Here is a 19,198-nt window from a genome sequence, read left to right as displayed (position 1 = left end):
CCCCAAGACCAATTCAGGGAGAATCTGCAAGGTCAAAGTTACTTTTTAAAGACACCATTTGCCATTTTCACTGTGTTGATATTTGCACTGATGGTGCAAAAGCATTGTGGATAAAACTGCTTCCCCTTACTATGAATCAAGGGAGTGGCACTGAACTGTAGCTGTTGTATTCAGTTTCACTTAAGAATGTCTCGGATGAAGCAGTAAATACTATTAATTTTACTAAATTTTGACTCTGCAGTGTATACTTATAAATAATCTGTGTGATGAAAGGGGAAGAATGCATAAAGCACTTCTGCTGCATACAGGAGTATGATGTTTGTCTTGAGGAAGAGCACTTGTGTGACTGAGTTGTGAGTGAATTTAGCTGTTTTTGTTTTGCTTTGTTTCCAGAGAACGCCATTTTTCCTTGAAAGAACAAAAGACATATTAATGTTATCCAATGTGGGTATTCAGTAGATATTTTCTACATTAAAATGAACAAAGTGAGGCTATTGCTTCAAGAAAAATAACTTACAGTACTTGTTGCCAATAATTAAATTCAAGCTTTCCAATAAAAAGAAATGTAGTACTGTCACATGGTACAATATAGATGAACCTTGGAAACATTACGAAAAGATGAAAGGATCCAGTCAAAGAAGACCATATAAGTTGCTTAGACCTGAGTGGATAAGTGGGGAATGGGGCAGGACACCTAATGGGTATGGGGTTTCTCCTAGGGGATGAAAATGTTCTAAAATTAGATTTTGGTAATGGTTGTACACCCTGTGAATGCATGTTTTTAAAAAACATTGAATTGTACACCAATTTAAATGGGTGAACTGTGTGATATGTGAATTATATTTCAATAAAGCTGTTTTTAAAAAGCCAAGGGAGAAATCAAAATGGAATACTAAAACCTTTTTCTCAGTTAACCCCAAAGGAGGAACAAACAAATAAGTAAATAAATTCAAGCTTTCAAGTAAAAATTAGAATCTTGCTACCATAAACTTGACAATTTCTCAATACTCAAAAATTTTTCTGATGTAGGTGGTTATATTCACAAATCTGATTTTTAAATTTTGATAATGAGATGTATCTATGTTAACTCAGTGAACCAGTATTTTCCAAATGACCAATGTACGATGCTACAAAATCACACATGTATAAAAGTTCCACTCAAAGAGATAGACCAATAGATTTTACTGTAACAGAGAAAGTTCATCACTAAAGTTTTAGATTCCATACTGACAGTAACCTATAATAAACTATACTTGTCGAGTTTTGGTGCAGTGTCAAAAAAGAAAATCCACAATTTTCTGAAAAGACTATTCAAATGCCCTCCCTTTTCCACATACATATTTGTGTGAGGCCACGTTTTTTTCATTATGTCAACCAAAACAACATATTGCAACAGACTGAAAGCACAAGCATATATGAGAACCTAGCTATGGGACTTCCCTGGCAGTCCAGTGGTTAAGACTCTGTGCTCCCAATACAGGAGGCATGGGTTCGATGCCTGGTTGGGGAACTAAGATCCCACATGCTGCATGGCCAAAAAAAAATTAAAAATAAGATAAAATGAGAACCCAGCTATGTTCAATTAAGCCAGACATTAGAGATTTGCAAAAAATGTAAAACAATGTCACTCTTCTTCCTAATTTTTTTGTTTTAGGAAATGGTTATTAAAAAAAAAAGATATTTATGATAACATGTAACAGGTTTATCATTTTTTAAAATAAATTAATAAATATTTTTGAAGTTCTCAGTTTTAATTTCTAATGCAGTAAATATTAATAGATATAACACGTTAAAAAAAGCTCTTTGTGGGGGGGGGCGGTCTTCATTTTTAAGAGTATAAAGTGGTCCTGAGACTAAAAAATTTGAGAACTGGTGGATTAGAATACTGAGATGCGGGCAGAAAACTGCAAGGAAAAATTATAAAGTAATATTTTACATTGACTGTTCTTATAATAATTCTATCACTTTCAACTGTCATTAGAATCACAGAATTCTGCCGAAGAACACAAAAGAGCTTAAGTGATAGATGATATAAAATAAACAATAGTCAAATAGACAGTGGTGATGTTTAGATCTCATTTGTGTCAAACCTTACTACATTAAAGATTATTCAGTTTTAGTGATCTTAAAGTAAATCACAAAAATTTTAAAAAGAATAAAAAATACATTTATCTAATTTTTCCTTTAAATTCATGATATCTAAAAATAGTAAGGAATATTTTAAAGGTTCATATAAACCCAAATTACATGTAAAATAAGAATTAACAAAACCTGTAAAAAAAATGCTAATTAGGATCTCCAAACTTCAAAAGAGTATCAAAAAGATGAAACATTTATTTCATTTTGTTAGAGATAAAATTATCTAAAATAACAAAACTGTAGGTATAATAGAGAAATATTACCTGACTGAATCAACCAAACTTTTTTTCTCTTGAAAAATCTAGCTTCCAAATAAAATTTACTCAATTACCAGTATAAATACACCACACATAATGGAAAGAGCTGCCAAATTTTGAACCAAGAAGGCTTCTAACTTACTTCTCAATTGGAAGGACATGAGGTCCAGAGATGGAATAACGATATAGAAAAGTCAGAAACTTCCTGAATGCATCAAAAAAAGGCCAGTGAGAGAGAAGACAGATGCATTTACTAGTGTGAACTGTCTTGGAACTATCAGACTTCTCATCTGCTGATGATGCTAAACCCAAAAGAAATCTCTGTTTTTCTGTGAGATTCTCTTCGGAGTATGGTTCATAAAACTGAATAGCAGCACCATAGACCTGGAAAACAAGTAATATATTTGATAAATATGCCTTATATCATTTATTCCAATCACATCATTAGTTAAATATTTAATGGATGAGCTATTAGGAGCCATTATATGCCTATGAGCCAAGCAAGGTGCCAGGTACCAGAAACCCAGTGGTGAAGAGACACCTCTCTTGCTTTCTTGAAGTACGTTAAGACATCGACAACAACAACAAAACTACACAGCACAACTCTCATGTCTCCTTATTATTGGGAAAAAAAAGGTGTTTTAATTAAATTGCATTTGTTTTATAAAGAGTAAAAGCAATTGTATCAATATTCTCTATAAGAAAATGATTGAAAATAATTATTTAATAGAGAGTGGGACAGAATTTTAGATAAGGAAATAAATATTCCAACTTCAGACAATTCACTGAATTTCTCTAGACCTCAATTTCCCAATATATAAAATGAAGATGTTAGACTGGATGATTTCCAAAGTCCATTCCAACAATATAACAGTTTATGATTCTAAATAACACTGCATATTTAATAATGTCTTTAGTATTACTTTTAAGTTTCTGTAACACAGAAAACGAAGCAATGAAGGATCATCATTTGATGATGAAAAAAAATCTTTCACTATATTCACAAAAGAAGCACTTGGGTATATGGGACAGAATGAAATTCTCTTTTCCTGTGTCTCTCGATATAGTTATTTTAACAAAGTGGAAGAGGTGCGTGTAATAGATTCAATTTAACCAGTTATTTTTTCTATTGTTCCTGCATATAAAACTTAAGACTTGAAAGTGTACAAGAAATTTGCAGATATCATTTGTTAAACATATAGTACCTTTTCAGCTGAGGCTCCAGTTAACACAAATGTAGAAAATACAGGGAGAGGGTATTTGCTATTTGGTGGCCAACATTCAATAGTTGCACCCATTGGTAAACAAAATAGGGGAACAGATTCTGGGAGTGAGAATGACTCATAATCTTCTTGAGGGTATCTACAAATTAGACCTGTAAAAAGAATAATAATTATTAACTCATCGTGTCTTGAATTTAGGGGCTCATAATTTGAATGATGCTAAAATGCTTTATTATTTAACACTTTTGGAAGACCAAAACATTACATATATGTTCACCAAGTAACTCTGAATACTTTAGTAGGATTCATATAGATTTTAATCCTCAAACAATTCATATTAACTATGTAATATTTATCAAGCTTCATCCACAAAGGCTAGTAAGGTAAACAAGAAAAGATTATTCTAAAGAAACATACACAAATATAAACACACTCCTAAAAGTTCATTTTGTGGTCACAATGTCTTAAAGCATATGAACATACTATTTTTTTTTGTAATGTTCAAATGCATATATCCACTTCACTAGCTTTCAGTAACTTTCCCTTAGGGTTTTTTTGACACATTAAAATAGATATTCTATAGGACTATATATATAACTTCTAGGACAAATACAAGAAAAATACACATAAAAATAGAAGTCACGGGCTTCCCTGGTGGCGCAGTGGTTAAGAATCTGCCTGCCAATGCAGGGGACACGGGTTCGAGCCCTGGTCTGGGAAGATCCCACATGCCGCGGGGCAACTAAGCCTGTGAGCCACAACTACTGAGCCTGTGCGTCTGGAGCCTGTGCTCCGCAACAAGACAGGCCGCGACAGTGAGAGGCCCGCACACCGCGGTGAAGAGTGGCCCCCGCTCGCTGCAACTGGAGAAAGCCCTTGCACAGAAACGAAGACCCAACACAGCCATACATACATACATACATACATACATACATACATAAAATAGAAGTCACATATTTACAATGTCTTTAAAATAGTATCAGCTTAACCGCAGCTTCTGAATAATCCCAGAATATATGAAAATAGAGTTTCAAGTGGCATATTATTTCATGTTAAATAGACTAGTCTAGAGAGTAGTCCAGGTATCTTCTACCTAACAAACCCTCGGAGCAGACTCTTGTCCTGGATTTTGTGGGACTAGAAACAGAAAATAGATTCCCTGACCTTGAACCCTTAAAGTCAAGTGGAAACCATCACCAGACATGATGTTAAATACAAAATGATAAACTAAGAATATGAGTGGTTGGTCTGCCACACTAATATCTGTTTGACTTTGGACAAATCATGTACCTATAGGTCTCTGGTTTTCTCATCTATAAAGTGAGATGAACTAGATATAGAGGTCCAAGGCAGTTCTAAAATTCTCTAATTATATGCTAGCCAGCCAGTTGATCCCATAAGGATTTACAGTTAAGTCTCCATTACTTTCTCAAGTCATGAAGTAACGGTATAGCCTTTAAGTAACTATAGAAATAGCGATGAGCTGTGGACCCCAGAAAATCACAGGTAGAAGAAGGTAGGAGTCTAGGACACTAACTTTAAAAATTTATTTTTTAAAAGGTTGAATCTGCTCTCTTGTACATAATTTGATATTTTGAGGTTTCTGGCAATTCAACTATGCATTATAAAATTACAAGTTAGTTTACAATATTTCAGGTGATTTTGAAATATAATTACATATGAACTATACATTTGATTAAATTTAATATAACTATTAAGGAAACATTAATTTAAAAGGACAATAAATACTTTTCCACATTTTCTACTGATTTAAAAACTTAAAGAGAACGATATCTACTTATTAGTTATTTACTTAAACCTAATATTTTAAAAACCTTGCCTTCTTTTAAAATTAATATTCCATTAAGCATTCAATAAAGTATGGATGAAGACAAAACAATCAAAAGACATGGGTTATATAGTCCCAGTCCTGACACTAACACATCGTAAGACAGGTTTCGTTTTTTTTTCTTTAATCTTATTGGCCCCATAATACATTTATAAAGTATTCCATGAAAAATTATACTTACCAGCTTTGTAAGATACAGTGTTAGTCTTTGCCACCGATTTTTTATAACATAAGTATACTGCTGATCCCCACTGAATTAAAAAAAAAAGGAAATATCATTAAATTGTAAAAGGTAGTAACTTAATAAAATGGAATCTCTTTGATCTCTCCGGTATGTATTTCCTAAGATGTAGTGACAGATTTCTTTTTATTTTTACTTGGTTATTTTGTCAGCATTTTATTGGAGTTATTGCCTAATTTTCTTTCAGAAATAAAATGTAACATATTTTCCCCTTGCGATAGCAATAGCATGAGGAAAGCGACCCTTTAAAACAAAACTAAACCACAAAAATTTAGATTTTATTCTAAGTCCAAACTCTGGGCAGAAATGATAAAAAGAAATACCTACTCGTGTATGTAGACCTTTCTTTTGATTCCACACCTTTCAGATATTGCCAGATTTTTCTCCAGTTCTTTATACCAAAACTCAAGAGTTGTAATTTGCCATATCCATTTCCTTATTTCCTATTCTTTCATGAATCCATTCCAAACCAGGTTTTAATCCCATCATTTTTTTAAAAGAACACTTTAACAACTTTAATGATGCCAAATGTTAAGAGTTGATTCTAGTCTTCATCTTTTTCAACCTCTCAGCAGATTTTGACATCACTAATGACTCCCTTCCTGAAACATTTTCCTTTCTTGGCTTTTGAGGCATCACACTCTCCTGGGTCCCTTGCCACCAAATCTCTGGCCAGTCCTCAATCTCCCTTGTAGCATCCCCTCTCTTTTCCTGATCATTAAATGTGATCTTTTCTTTATTTTCTCTAAATGATCTCATCTATTTAGTACCACGCCTTTAAATAACAGCTACTCCCCAAAGAGTCTCAAATTCCTAGTCCTAGCTACAAATGAGATGAAGAAGACTATGGGTAAAGCAGATTTGGGGGTAAAGAAAAGGAGTTTCAGACATCTTAAGTTTGAAACATCTATTAGACATCCAAGCATAGAGTCAAATGGAGGTAAGGGGAGAAGTCTGAAATGGATATGTAACTTAGGAGATGTCACCACTTGACATGAGGTGGTGACAGATACATTTACAGAGCACATTTCCTCACCTCCTTCAGGCCTCAACTCAAATGTCACTTTATTAGACAGCCTTCCTTTCATCACCTTATATACAATAACAAGTCTCCCTCTACCCTCCCCAGTCCTCCCTACTGCCCCTATCTGTTTTTTTTTTTTTTTCTTCCATGCATAGATAGCACTTACCACCACTGGGCATATTGTATATTCTCTAATTTATTATCTGCCTCCCACCACTAGAACATAAGCTCCATGATGGTAAGGGCTTTGTTTTGTCCACTGCTGTATCTAGCACCCAAAACAGTGCCTATTATGTAGAAATACTTAATAAATACTTGTTAAAGGAATGAATGTGAGGGGATGTGTTTGTGCATACATGATGGAGAGTGCCTGCATGGACCAGTACATGAGGACAGATACTTAGCACTGAGAACAAATACATAAAGAAAATACACTTACTTTAAGAAATACATTTTTTAAATATTAAGAGATTACCATAACAAACACCCATTTACTCACCCCCTAGTTTTAACAAATGTTAACAATGACCTTATTTGCTTCCGATATTTTAATTTATAAAGAAACAAAAAAATTACAGATTTAACTAAAGCCTCATCTTCCATCCCTTTCTGTCCTCTAGAGTTAACTACTAGCCTGAAGCTAGCGCATTTCATTCACATGCATTTTAAAAACTTCTACTATGTAAATATACACATCTTTAAGTACGTATCATTGTTTTGTATGCTTTATAACTTTATATAAACGGTGATGCGCTGAATATACGCCTTTATGGCTTGCTTTCTCACTCATCAAAATGATTTTGAGAATTAGTTACGTTGATACAGATCTACTTTCTTCATCTGAACCGCTGGATAGTATTCCATTAATGAAAGAAACATAGTTTATTTTATCCATTCCCCTACTGAGGGACATTTAGCTTGTTTCCTTTTGGGGGGACTATTATGAACAATGATACAATAAGTTGTCTCATCACCTAGAAATTTTCCACTTTCTTAAACATTTTTAATATGTCCCCAGCAGATTAGTATGTTAAACCCTACTTATTTAGGACATCAAGTTATGCTCATTGCTCTGTTGGGATTTTGTTTTTTAATAAACATTTCAATATTTTTGCATCAAAAGAATGGATGTATAAAATTCAAGTGGATATTATGAATGTAGGCAAACTGGACTTTCAGTTTATCCGGTGGGTAAAAAATTTATAAAGGGTCCTGTATTGCAAAGTCTCAACTCCAGTTCCCAATAAGCCAAATTTGTAAAGATAACAAAAAAACCTTCAATAACTTTTGTGATGATAAAAAAGGAACTATATATGACCATGTGGATATGGTAGAAACTGAAAGGAATACCTTAAAATAAAAAACAAAGACTTAAAGTAAAAGTTATAAGGCTCTGGAGGAAAAGAGCCAAGGATACAAGAAGCTTCTTCTAAATTTCTTTTTATACAAAGGTTCAGCAAAAAAGAAAGTAGGAAGAGCCATTGTTCTTAAAATACTTTAAACATATAACCCATAAAATATCCACACTGTGGTTTGCCATGGCAAAAACCTTTCTTCTGGAATTAGGTGCATGATTTAACTACTTGGTTTGTTAATAACTCCACTTTTCTAAATCAACTTGCTAAATCAAACGTTGACATTCCTGAAAAGTTGTAAAACAAGAGCCATTTGTAGAGAATATTAAAAAAATACTCTCAATGAGTTAAAAACGGAGGAGAAAGTCCCAAATTAGCCAAATATTTGCTATGCGAATCAAAGCACCTGGACTAAATACCCTTAACTACACATTTTTTGCAGTTTTGGACCATATGACACTCTTAAGTTCTCTTCCAGCTCTAAAATATTACTATTCTATTCTAAATCAATCAAAGTCCAAATCACTTAAGGCTTATGGTTCAAAGGTTAAAAACTAGTAATTCTTGAAAACTTTTGCCACAAGCTTTTTTTTAAAAAAATAAATTTATTATTTATTATTTTTTAATTTTGGCTGCATTGGGTCTTCGTTGCTGCGCGCGGGCTTTCTCTAGTTGCTGCAAGTGGGGGCTACTCTTTGTTGCGGTGCCTGGGCTTCTCATTGTGGTGGCATATCTTGTTGCGGAGCACGAGCTCTAGGTGCATGGGCTCAGTAGCTGTGGCTCGCGGGCTCTACAGCGCTAGGCGAAGTAGTCGTGGCCCACGGGCTTGTGGGATCTTCCAGACTAGGGCTCGAACCCATATCCCCTGCACTGGCAGGTGGATTCTTAACCACTGCACCACCAGGGAAGGCCCCTTGCCATAAGCTTTTTTTTTTTTTTAACATCTTTATTGGAGTATAATTGCTTTACAATGGTGTGTTAGTTTCTGCTTTATAACAAAGTGAATCAGTTATACATATACATATATCCCCGTATCTCTTCCCTCTGGCGTCTCCCTCCCTCCCGCCGTCCCTATCCCACCCCTCTAGGTGGTCACAAAGCACTGAGCTGATCTCCCTGTGCTATGAGGCTGCTTCCCACTAGCTATCTATTTTACATTTGGTAGTGTATGTATGTCCAATGCCACTCTCTCACTTTGTTGCAGCTTACCCTTCCCCCTCTCCGTATCCTCAAGTCCATTCTCTAGTAGATCTGTGTCTTTAATCCCGTCTTGCCTCTACGTTCTTCATGACGACTTTTTTTTTTTTTAGATTCCATATATATGTGTTAGCATATGGTATTTGTTTTTCTCTTTCTGACTTACTTCACTCTGTATGACAGACTCTAGGTCCATCCACCTTACTACAAATAACTCAATTTCGTTTCTTTTCATGGCTGAGTAATATTCCCTTGTAGATATGTGCCACATCTTCTTTATCCATTCATCTGTTGATGGACACTTAGGTTGCTTCCATGTCCTGGCTATTGTAAATAGAGCTGCAATGAACATTGTGGTACATGACTCTTTTTGAATTATGGTTTTCTCGGGGTATACGCCCAGTAGTGGGATTGCTGGGTCATATGGTAGTTCTATTTTTAGTTTTTTAAGGAACCTCCATACTGTTCTCCACAGTGGCTGTATCAATTTACATTCCCACCAACAGTGCAAGAGGGTTCCCTTTCTCCACACCCTCTCCAGCATTTATTGTTCATAGATTTTTTGATGTTGGCCATTCTGACTGGTGTGAGGTGATATCTCATTGTAGTTTTGATTTGCATTTCTCTAATGATTAATGATGTTGAGCATTCTTTCATGTGTTTGTTGGCAATCTGTATACCTTCTTTGCAGAAATGTCTATTTAGGTCTTCTGTCCATGTTTGGATTGGGTTGTTTGTTTTTTTGATATTGAGCTGCATGAGCTGCTTATAAATTTTGGAGATGAATCCTTTGTCAGTTGCTTCATTTGCAAATATTTTCTCCCATTCTGAGGGTTGTCTTTTCGTCTTGTTTATGGTTTCCTTTGCTGTGCAAAAGCTTTTAAGTTTCATTAGGTCCCATTTGTTTATTTTTGTTTTTATTTCCATTTCTCTAGGAGGTGGGTCAAAAAGGATCTTGCTGTGATTTATGTCATACAGTGTTCTGCCTATGTTTTCCTCTAAGAGTTTGATAGTGTCTGGCCTTACATTTAGGTCTTTAAGTCAATTTGAGTTTATTTTTGTATATGATGTTAGGGAGTGTTCTACTTTCATTCTTTTACATGTAGCTGTCCAGTTCTCTCAGCACCACTTATTGAAGAGGCTGTCTTTTCTCCACTGTATATTCTTGCCTCCTTTATCAAAGATAAGATGACCATATGTGCGTGGGTTTATCTCTGGGATTTCTATCCTGTTCCACTGATCTATATTTCTGTTTTTGTGCCAGTACCATACTGTCTTGATTACTGTAGCTTTGTAGTATAGTCTGAAGTCAGGGAGCCTGATTCCTCCGGCTCCGTTTTTCTTTCTCAAGATTGCTTTGGCTATTCGGGGTCTTTTGTGTTTCCATACAAATTGTGAAATTTTTTGTTCTAGGTCTGTGAAAAATGCCAGTGGTAGTTTGATAGGGATTGCATTGAATCTGTAGATTGCTTTGGGTAGTAGAGTCATTTTCACTATGTTCATTCTTCCAATCCAAGAACATGGTATATCTCTCCAGCTGTTTGTATCATCTTTAATTTCTTTCATCAATGTCTTATAATTTTCTGCATACAGGTCTTTTGTCTCCTTAGGTAGGTTTATTCCTAGATATTTTATTCTTTTTGTTGCAATGGTAAATGGGAATGTTTTCTTAATTTCACTTTCAGATTTTTCATTATTAGTGTATAGGAATGCAAGAGATTTCTGTGCATTAATTTTGTATCCTGCTACTTTACCAAATTCATTGACTAACACTAGTAGTTTTCTGGTAGAGTCTTTAGGATTCTCTATGTATAGTATCATGTCATCTGCAAACAGTGACAGCTTTACTTCTTCTTTTCCAATTTGGATTCCTTTTATTTCTTTTTCTTTTCTGATTGCTGTGGCTAAAACTTCCAAAACTATGTTGAATAATAGTGGTGAGAGTGGGCAACCTTGTCTTGTTCCTGATCTTATTGGAAATGCTTTCAGTTTTTCACCATTGAGGATGATGTTGGCTGTGGGTTTGTCATATATGGCCTTTATTATGTTGAGGTAAGTTCCCTCTATGCCTACTTTCTGGAGGGTTCTTACCATAAATGGGTGTTGAATTTTGTCAAAAGCTTTTTCTGCATCTATTGAGATGATCATATGGTTTTGCTCCTTCAACTTGTTAATACGGTGTATCACATTGATTGATTTGCGTATACTGAAGAATCCTTGCATTCCTGGGATAAACCCCACTTGATCATGGTGTATGATCTTTTTAATGTGCTGTTGGATTCTGTTTGCTAGCATTTTGTTGAGGATTTTCGCATCTATGTTCATCAGTGATATTGGCCTGTAGTTTTCTTTCTTTCTGACATCTTTGTCTGGTTTTGGTATCAGGGTGATGGTGGCCTAGTAGAGTTTGGAAGTGTTCCTCCCTCTGCTATATTTTGGAAGAGTTTGAGAAGGATAGGTGTTAGCTCTTCTCTAAATGTTTCATAGAATTCACCTGTGAAGCCATCTGGTCCTGGGCTTTTGTTTGTTGGAAGATTTTTAATCACAGTTTCAATTTCAGTGCTTGTGACTGGTCTGTTCATATTTTCTATTTCTTCCTGATTCAGTCTCGGAAGGTTGTGCTTTTCTAAGAATTTGTCCATTTCTTCCAGGTTGTCCATTTTATTGGCATATAGTTGCTTGTAGTAATCTCTCATGATCCTTTGGATTTCTGCAGTGTCAGTTGTTACTTCTCCTTTTTCATTTCTAATTCTATTGATTTGAGTCTTCTCCCTTTTTTTCTTGATGAGTCTGGCTAATGGTTTATCAATTTTGTTTATCTTCTCAAAGAACCAGCTTTTAGTTTTATTGATCTTTGCTATCGTTTCCTTCATTTCTTTTTCATTTATTTCTGATCTTTATGAGTTCTTTCCTTCTGCTAACTTTGGGGGTTTTTTGTTCTTCTTTCTCTAATTGCTTCAGGTGTAAGGTTAGGTTGTTTATTTGAGATGTTTCTTGTTTCTTGAGGTAGGATTGTATTGCTATAAACTTCCCTCTTAGAACTGCTTTTGCTGCATCCCATAGGTATTGGGTCGTCGTGTTTTCATTGTCATTTGTTTCTAGGTATTTTTTAATTTCCTCTTTGATTTCTTCAGTGATCTCTTGGTTATTAAGTAGTGTATTGTTTAGCCTCCATGCATTTGTATTTTTTACAGGTTTTTTCCTGTAATTGATATCTAGTTTCATAGCATTGTGGTCGGAAAAGATACTTGATAGGATTTCAATTTTCTTAAATTTACCAAGGCTTGATTTGTGACCCAAGATATGATCTATCCTGGAGAATGTTCCATGAGCACTTGAGAAGAAAGTGTATTGTGTTGTTTCTGGATGGAATGTTCCGTAAATATCAATTAAGTCCATCTTGTTTAATGTATCATTTAAAGCTTGTGTTTCCTTATTTATTTTCATTTTGGAGGATCTGTCCACTGGTGAAAGTGCGGTGTTCAAGACCCCTACTATGATTGTGTTACTGTCAATTTCCCCTTTTATGGCTGTTAGTATTTGCCTTATGTATTGAGGTGCTCCTATGTTGGGTGCATAAATATTTACAATTGTTACATCTTCTTCTTGGAATGATACGTTGATCATTATGTAGTGTCCTTCTTTGTCTCTTGCAATAGTCTTTGTTTTAAAGTCTATTTTGTCTGATATGAGAATTGCTAATCAAGTCCAGGAAGCACAGAGAGTCCCATACAGGATAAATCCAAGGAGCAACACACCAAGACATATATTAATCAAACGAGCAACACACCAAGACATATATTAATCAAACTATCAAAAATTAAACACAAAGAAAAAATATTAAAAGCAGCAAGGGAAGAACAACAAATAACATACAAGGGAATCCCCATAAGGTTAACATCTGATCTTTCAGGAGAAACTCTGCAAGCCAGAAGGGAGTGGCAGGACATACTTAAAGTGATGAAGGGTAAAAACCTACAACCAAGATTACTCTACCCAGCAAGGAGCTCATTCAGATTTGACAGAGAAATTAAAACCTTTACAGACAAGCAAAAGCTAAGAGAATTCAGCACCACCAAACCAGCTCTACAACAAATGCTAAAGGAACTTCTCTAGGCAGGAAACACAAGAGAAGGAAAAGACCCACAAAAACAAACCCAAAACAATTAAGAAAATGGGAATAGGAACATACGTATCAATAATTACCTTAAATGTAAATGGATTAAATGCTCCAACCAAAAGACATAGACTGGCTAAATGGATACAAAAACAAGACCTGTATATATGCTGTCTACAAGAGACCCACTTCAGACCTAGGGACACATAAAGACTGAAAGTGAGGGGATGGAAAAAGATATTCCATGCAAATGGAAATCAAAAGAAAGCTGCAGTAGCTATACTCATTTCAGATAAAATAGACTTTAAAATAAAGAATGCTACAAGAGACAAGGAAGGACACTACATAATGATCAAGGGATCAATCCAAGGAGAAGATATAACAATTATAAATATATATGCACACAACATAGGAGCACCTCAATACATAAGGCAACTGTAACAGCTATAAAAGAGGAAATCGACAGTAACACAATAATAGTGGGGGACTTCAACACCTCACTTACACCAATGGACAGATTATCTAAAATGAAAATAAACAAGGAAACAGAAGCTTTAAATGGCACAACAGACCAGACAGATTTAATTGATATTTATAGGACATTCCATCCAAAAACAGCAGATTACACTTTCTTCTCAAGTGCGCACAGAACATTCTCCAGGATAGATCACATCTAGGGTCACAAATCAAGCCTCAGTAAATTTAAGAAAATTGAAATCATATCAAGCATCTTTTCTGATCACAACACTATGAGATTAGAAATGAATTACCGGGAAAAAATGTGAAAAACACAAACACATGCAGACTAAACAATATGTTACTAAATAACCAAGAGATCACTGAAGAAATCAAAGAGGAAATCAAAAAATACCTAGAGACAAATGACAATGAAAACATGACGATCCAAAACCTATGGGATGCAGCAAAAGCAGTTCTAAGAGGGAAGTTTATAGCTATAAAAGCCTACCTCAAGAAACAAGAAAAATCTCAAATAAACAATCTAACGTTACACCTAAAGGAACTAGAGAAAGAAGAACAAACAAAACCCAAAGTTAGCAGAAGGAAATAAATCATAAAGATCAGAGCAGAAATAAATGAAATAGAAACAACGAAAACAGCAGCAAAGATCAATAAAACTAAAAGCTAGTTCTTTGAGAAGATAAACAAAATTGATAAACCATTAGCCAGATTCATCAAGAAAAAGAGGGAGAGGACTCAAGTCAATAAAATTAGAAATGAAAAAGGAGAAGTTACAACAGACACGGCAGAAATACAAAGCATCCTAAGAGACTACTACAAGCAACTCTGTGCCAATAAAATGGACAACCTGGAAGAAATGGACAAATTCTTAGAAAGGTATAACCTTCCATGACTGAACCAGGAAGAAAAAGAGAGTATGTACAGACCAATCGCAAGGAATGAAATTGAAACTGTGATTAAAAATCTTCCAACAAACAAAAGTCCAGGACCACATGGCTTCAAAGGTGAATTCTATCAAACATTTACAGAAGAGCTAACACCCATCCTTCTCAAACTCTTCCAAAAAATTGCAGAGGAAGGAACACTCCCTAACTCATTCTATGAGGCCACCATCACCCTGATACCAAAAGCAGACAAAGATACTACAAAAAAAGAAAATTACAGACCAATAACACTGATGAATATAGATGCGAAAATCCTCAACAAAATACTAGCAAACAGAATCCAACAACACATTAAAAGGATCATACAGCATGATCAAGTGGGATTTATCCCAAGGATGCAAGGACTCTTCAATATACGCAAATCAATCAATGTGATACAGCATATTAACAAATTGAAGAATAAAAACCATATGATCATCTCAATAGATGCAGAAAAAGCTTTTGACAAAATTCAACACCCATTTATGATAAGAACTCTCCAGAAAGTGGGCATAGAGGGAACCTACCTCAACATAATAAAGGCCATATATGACAAACCCACAGCAAACATCATTCTCAATGGTGAAAAACTGAAAGCATTTCCTCTAAGATCAGGAACAAGACAAGGATGTCCACTCTCAGCACTATTATTCAACATAGTTTTGGAAGTCCTAGCCATGGCAGCCAGAGAAGAAAAAGAAATAAAAGGAATACAAATTGGAAAAGAAGAAGTAAAACTGTCACTGTTTGCAGATGACATGATACTATACATAGAGAATCCTAAAAATGCCACCAGAAAACTACTAGAGCTAATCAATGAATTTGGTAAAGTTGCAGGATACAAAATTAATGCACAGAAATCTCTTGCATTCCTATACACTAATGTTGAAAAATCTGAAAGAGAAATTAAGGAAACACTCGCATTTACCACTGCAACAAAAAGAATAAAATACCTAGGAATAAACCTACCTAGGGAGATGAAAGACCTGTATGCAGAAAATTATAAGACACTGATGAAAGGAATTAAAGATGATACCAACAGATGGAGAGATATACCATGTTCTTGGATTGGAAGAATCAATATTGTGAAAATGACTCTACTACCCAAAGCAATCTACAGATTCAATGCAATCCCTATCAAATTACCAATGGCATTTTTTACGGAACTAGAACAAAAAATCTTAAAATTTGTATGAAGACACAAAACACGCCAAATAGCCAAAGCAGTCTTGAGGGAAAAAAGCGGAGCTGGAGGCATCAGACTCCCTGACTTCAGACTATACTACAAAGCTACAGTCATCAAGACAATATGGTACTGGTACAAAACAGAAACATAGATCAATGCAACAAGATAGAAAACCCAGAGATAAACCCACGCATCTATGGTCAACTAATCTATGACAAAGGAGGCAAGGATATACAATGGAGAAAAGACAGTCTCTTCAATAAGTGGTGCTGGGAAAACTGGACAGCTACATGTAAAAGAATGAAATTAGAACGCTCCCTAACACCATACACAAAAATAAACTCAAAATGGATTGGAGACCTAAATGTAAGACCAGACACTATAAAATATTAGAGGAAAACATAGGAAGAACACTCTTTGACATAAATCACAGCAAGATCTTTTTTGATCCACCTCCTAGAGTAATGGAAATAGAAACAAAAATAAACAAGTGGGACCTAATGAAACTTCAAAGCTTTTGCACAGCAAAGGAAACCATAAACGAGACGAAAAGACAACCCTCAGAATGGCAGAAAATATTTGCAAACGAATCAACGGACAAAGGATTAATCTCCAAAATATATCAACAGCTCATGCAGCTCAATATTAAAGAAACAAACAACCCAATCCAAAAATGGACAGAAGACCTAAATAGACATTTCTCCAAAGAAGACATACAGATGGCCAAGAGGCACATGAAAAGCTGCTCAACATCACTAATTATTAGAGAAATGCAAATCAAAACTACAATAAGGTATCACCTCACACCCGTTAGAATGGGCATCATCAGAAAATCTACAAACAACAAATGCTGGAGAGCGTGTGGAGAAAAGGGAACCCTCTTGCACTGTTGGTGGAAATGTAAATTGATACAGCCACTATGGAGAACAGTATGGAGGTTCCTTAAAAAACTAAAAATAGAATTACCATATGATCCAGCAATCCCACTCCTGGGCATATACCCAGAGAAAACCATAATTCAAAAAGACACATGCACCCCAATGTTCATTGCAGCACTATTTACAATAGCCAGGTCATGGAAGCAACCTAAATGCCCATCAACAGACGAATGGATAAAGAAGATGTGGTACATATATACAATGGAATATTACTCAGCTATAATAAGGAACGAAATTGGGTCATTTGTTGAGCCGTGGATGGATCTAGAGATTGTCATACAGAGTGAAGTAAGTCAGAAAGAGAAAAACAAATATCGTATATTAACGCATGTATGTGGAAACTAGAAAAATGGTACAGATGAACCGGTTTGCAGGGCAGTAGTTGAGACACAGATGTAGAGAACAAATGTATGGACACCAAGGGGGGAAAGTCGCGGTGGGGTGGGGATGGTGGTGTGCTGAATTGGGCGATTGGGATTGACATGTATACACTGATGTGTATAAAATTGATGACTGATAGGAACTTGCTGTTTTAAAAAATAAATAAAATTAAATTAAAAAATTAAAGAAAAAGAGTAAGAAAATAACCATTTAAGAGGTTTTTATTTCTATAATGTTTCTTAAGAGAACTGAGAGGAGCTTAAACGCTGGGCAAAAAGAAAATAAAAAAACTCTTCCTTGGGCTTCCCTGGTGGTGCAGTGGTTGAGAATCTGCCTGTCAATGCAGCGGACACGGGTTCGAGCCCTGGTCTGGGAAGATCCCACATGCCGCGGAGCGACTAGGCCCGTGAGCCACAATTGCTGAGCCTGCGCGTCTGGAGCCTGTGCTCCGCAACAAGAGAGGCCGCGACAGTGAGAGGCCCGCGCACTGCGATGAAGAGTGGCCCCCGCTTGCCGCAACTAGAGAAAGCCCTCGCACAGAAACGAAGATCCAACACAGCCATAAATAAATAAATAAATAAAATTAAAACTCCAATCTGAAATTTCTTAAAAAAAAAAAAAAAAAAAAAAATAACATTTAAAAAAAAAAAAAAAAAAAAAAAAAAAACTCTTCCTTGCTGTATGTCAATTATATCTCAATAAAACTGAAAAACAAGAAAAAAGAAAAGCTCATCCTCAGTCGTTAAATGCACATAAAAGGGACTGAATAAGCAGAGTTAACTAAGGAGTAATTAATAACAGCTAATGTTTACATAGCACTTACTATGTACCAGGCACTACCCTAAGTTCTTTACAGATATGAAACATTTAATCTTCACAAAAAGCCTGTGAAATAAAATACTACTTTATCCTTGTTTCATGCATGAGGAAACTGAGGCACAAAGTGTCAAAGAACTTGTCCAAGACATGCATCTGGAATGCAAATCCAGCAGGTTAGCTGGAGTCCATTCTGTTCACACTATGTTACACTGCCTCTTTATTCTTTCAGCAGAGAATTAATGCTCTCTGACAACACTGGGACCAATACTTCAGAGTAAGGAAAAATAGGAGCTCGTGTACGGTTTTGTTTTCAGTGCAACAAGTCTACCTTGAACACTTTGATTAATTAATAAGACCTAGAAATGGTTCTAATGACACTGTCAATTTGCTTTGAATCCAAAACCAACAAATCTACAAAATAAAGGAAAATTCACCAATGGGAAAATGGCAAGTATCTGTGAGCCTGAACAGTCTTGCTAAAACACCAAACCAAATCTTGAAACAAGGTTAAGCTGGACATCAGATTATGGAAGAGTTCAAAAACCCTTCTTGCCATCACTATCAGTACCACATGAGGCCTGTAAAACTTATTTGCTATCATGATCTTCTTCCTCCATAATCTCTCCACTGTCACATGTAATCATCAAATCAAAATGCAAGGATAGCATGAAAGAATAGGGCATTTTGTATATGAATGGCTGTTGACAAGTACGGGTCACATAGCTGCAAATAACTCTTTTAGGATACAACTGAGATACCGTCAACATCCATTTTTCGAATTACCTATTTAAACATTTTAAACAAATACGGCTACTACCTTAAAATTGCAGATTTTTCTAAAAGAAAATTTGGAATTGAAAGATATTTATAGATAATAAGCTAACACATATACAGTGTTTTCTTATATGTACTGGAACATGATTCTAAATTCGTTTAACCATCACAATAACTTATAAGGTAGATGCTACTATCACTCTCATTTTACAATTGTGAAACTGAGGCACAGAGAAGTTATGTTACTTTCTCAAGGTCACAAAGCCAATAAGTGTCAGAGATAGGATTCATATCC

General features: G+C 35.3%; 1 protein-coding gene across 7 annotated transcripts in view; it reads right to left on the bottom strand.

Annotated features, from left to right (window-relative positions):
• DENND4A (DENN domain containing 4A) overlaps nt 1–19,198 on the bottom strand; it is a 132,333-nt gene that overhangs the window by 69,730 nt on the left and 43,405 nt on the right. For all 7 annotated transcript variants that reach the window (XM_057543210.1, XM_057543208.1, XM_057543212.1 and 4 more), the window contains exons 5-7: nt 5,650–5,719; nt 3,602–3,771; nt 2,539–2,780 (exon numbers count right to left, since the gene is read on the bottom strand). In XM_057543210.1, the coding sequence (XP_057399193.1) occupies nt 2,539–2,780; nt 3,602–3,771; nt 5,650–5,719 (482 nt within the window). The remainder of the gene's footprint in view (nt 1–2,538; nt 2,781–3,601; nt 3,772–5,649; nt 5,720–19,198) is intronic.

Source organism: Balaenoptera acutorostrata, chromosome 3 (assembly GCF_949987535.1).
Source record: "Balaenoptera acutorostrata chromosome 3, mBalAcu1.1, whole genome shotgun sequence".
Lineage (NCBI taxonomy): Eukaryota > Metazoa > Chordata > Mammalia > Artiodactyla > Balaenopteridae > Balaenoptera > Balaenoptera acutorostrata.
Note: the sequence above shows the minus strand (reverse complement) of the source record. Positions and strands in the feature narration are given on the sequence as shown.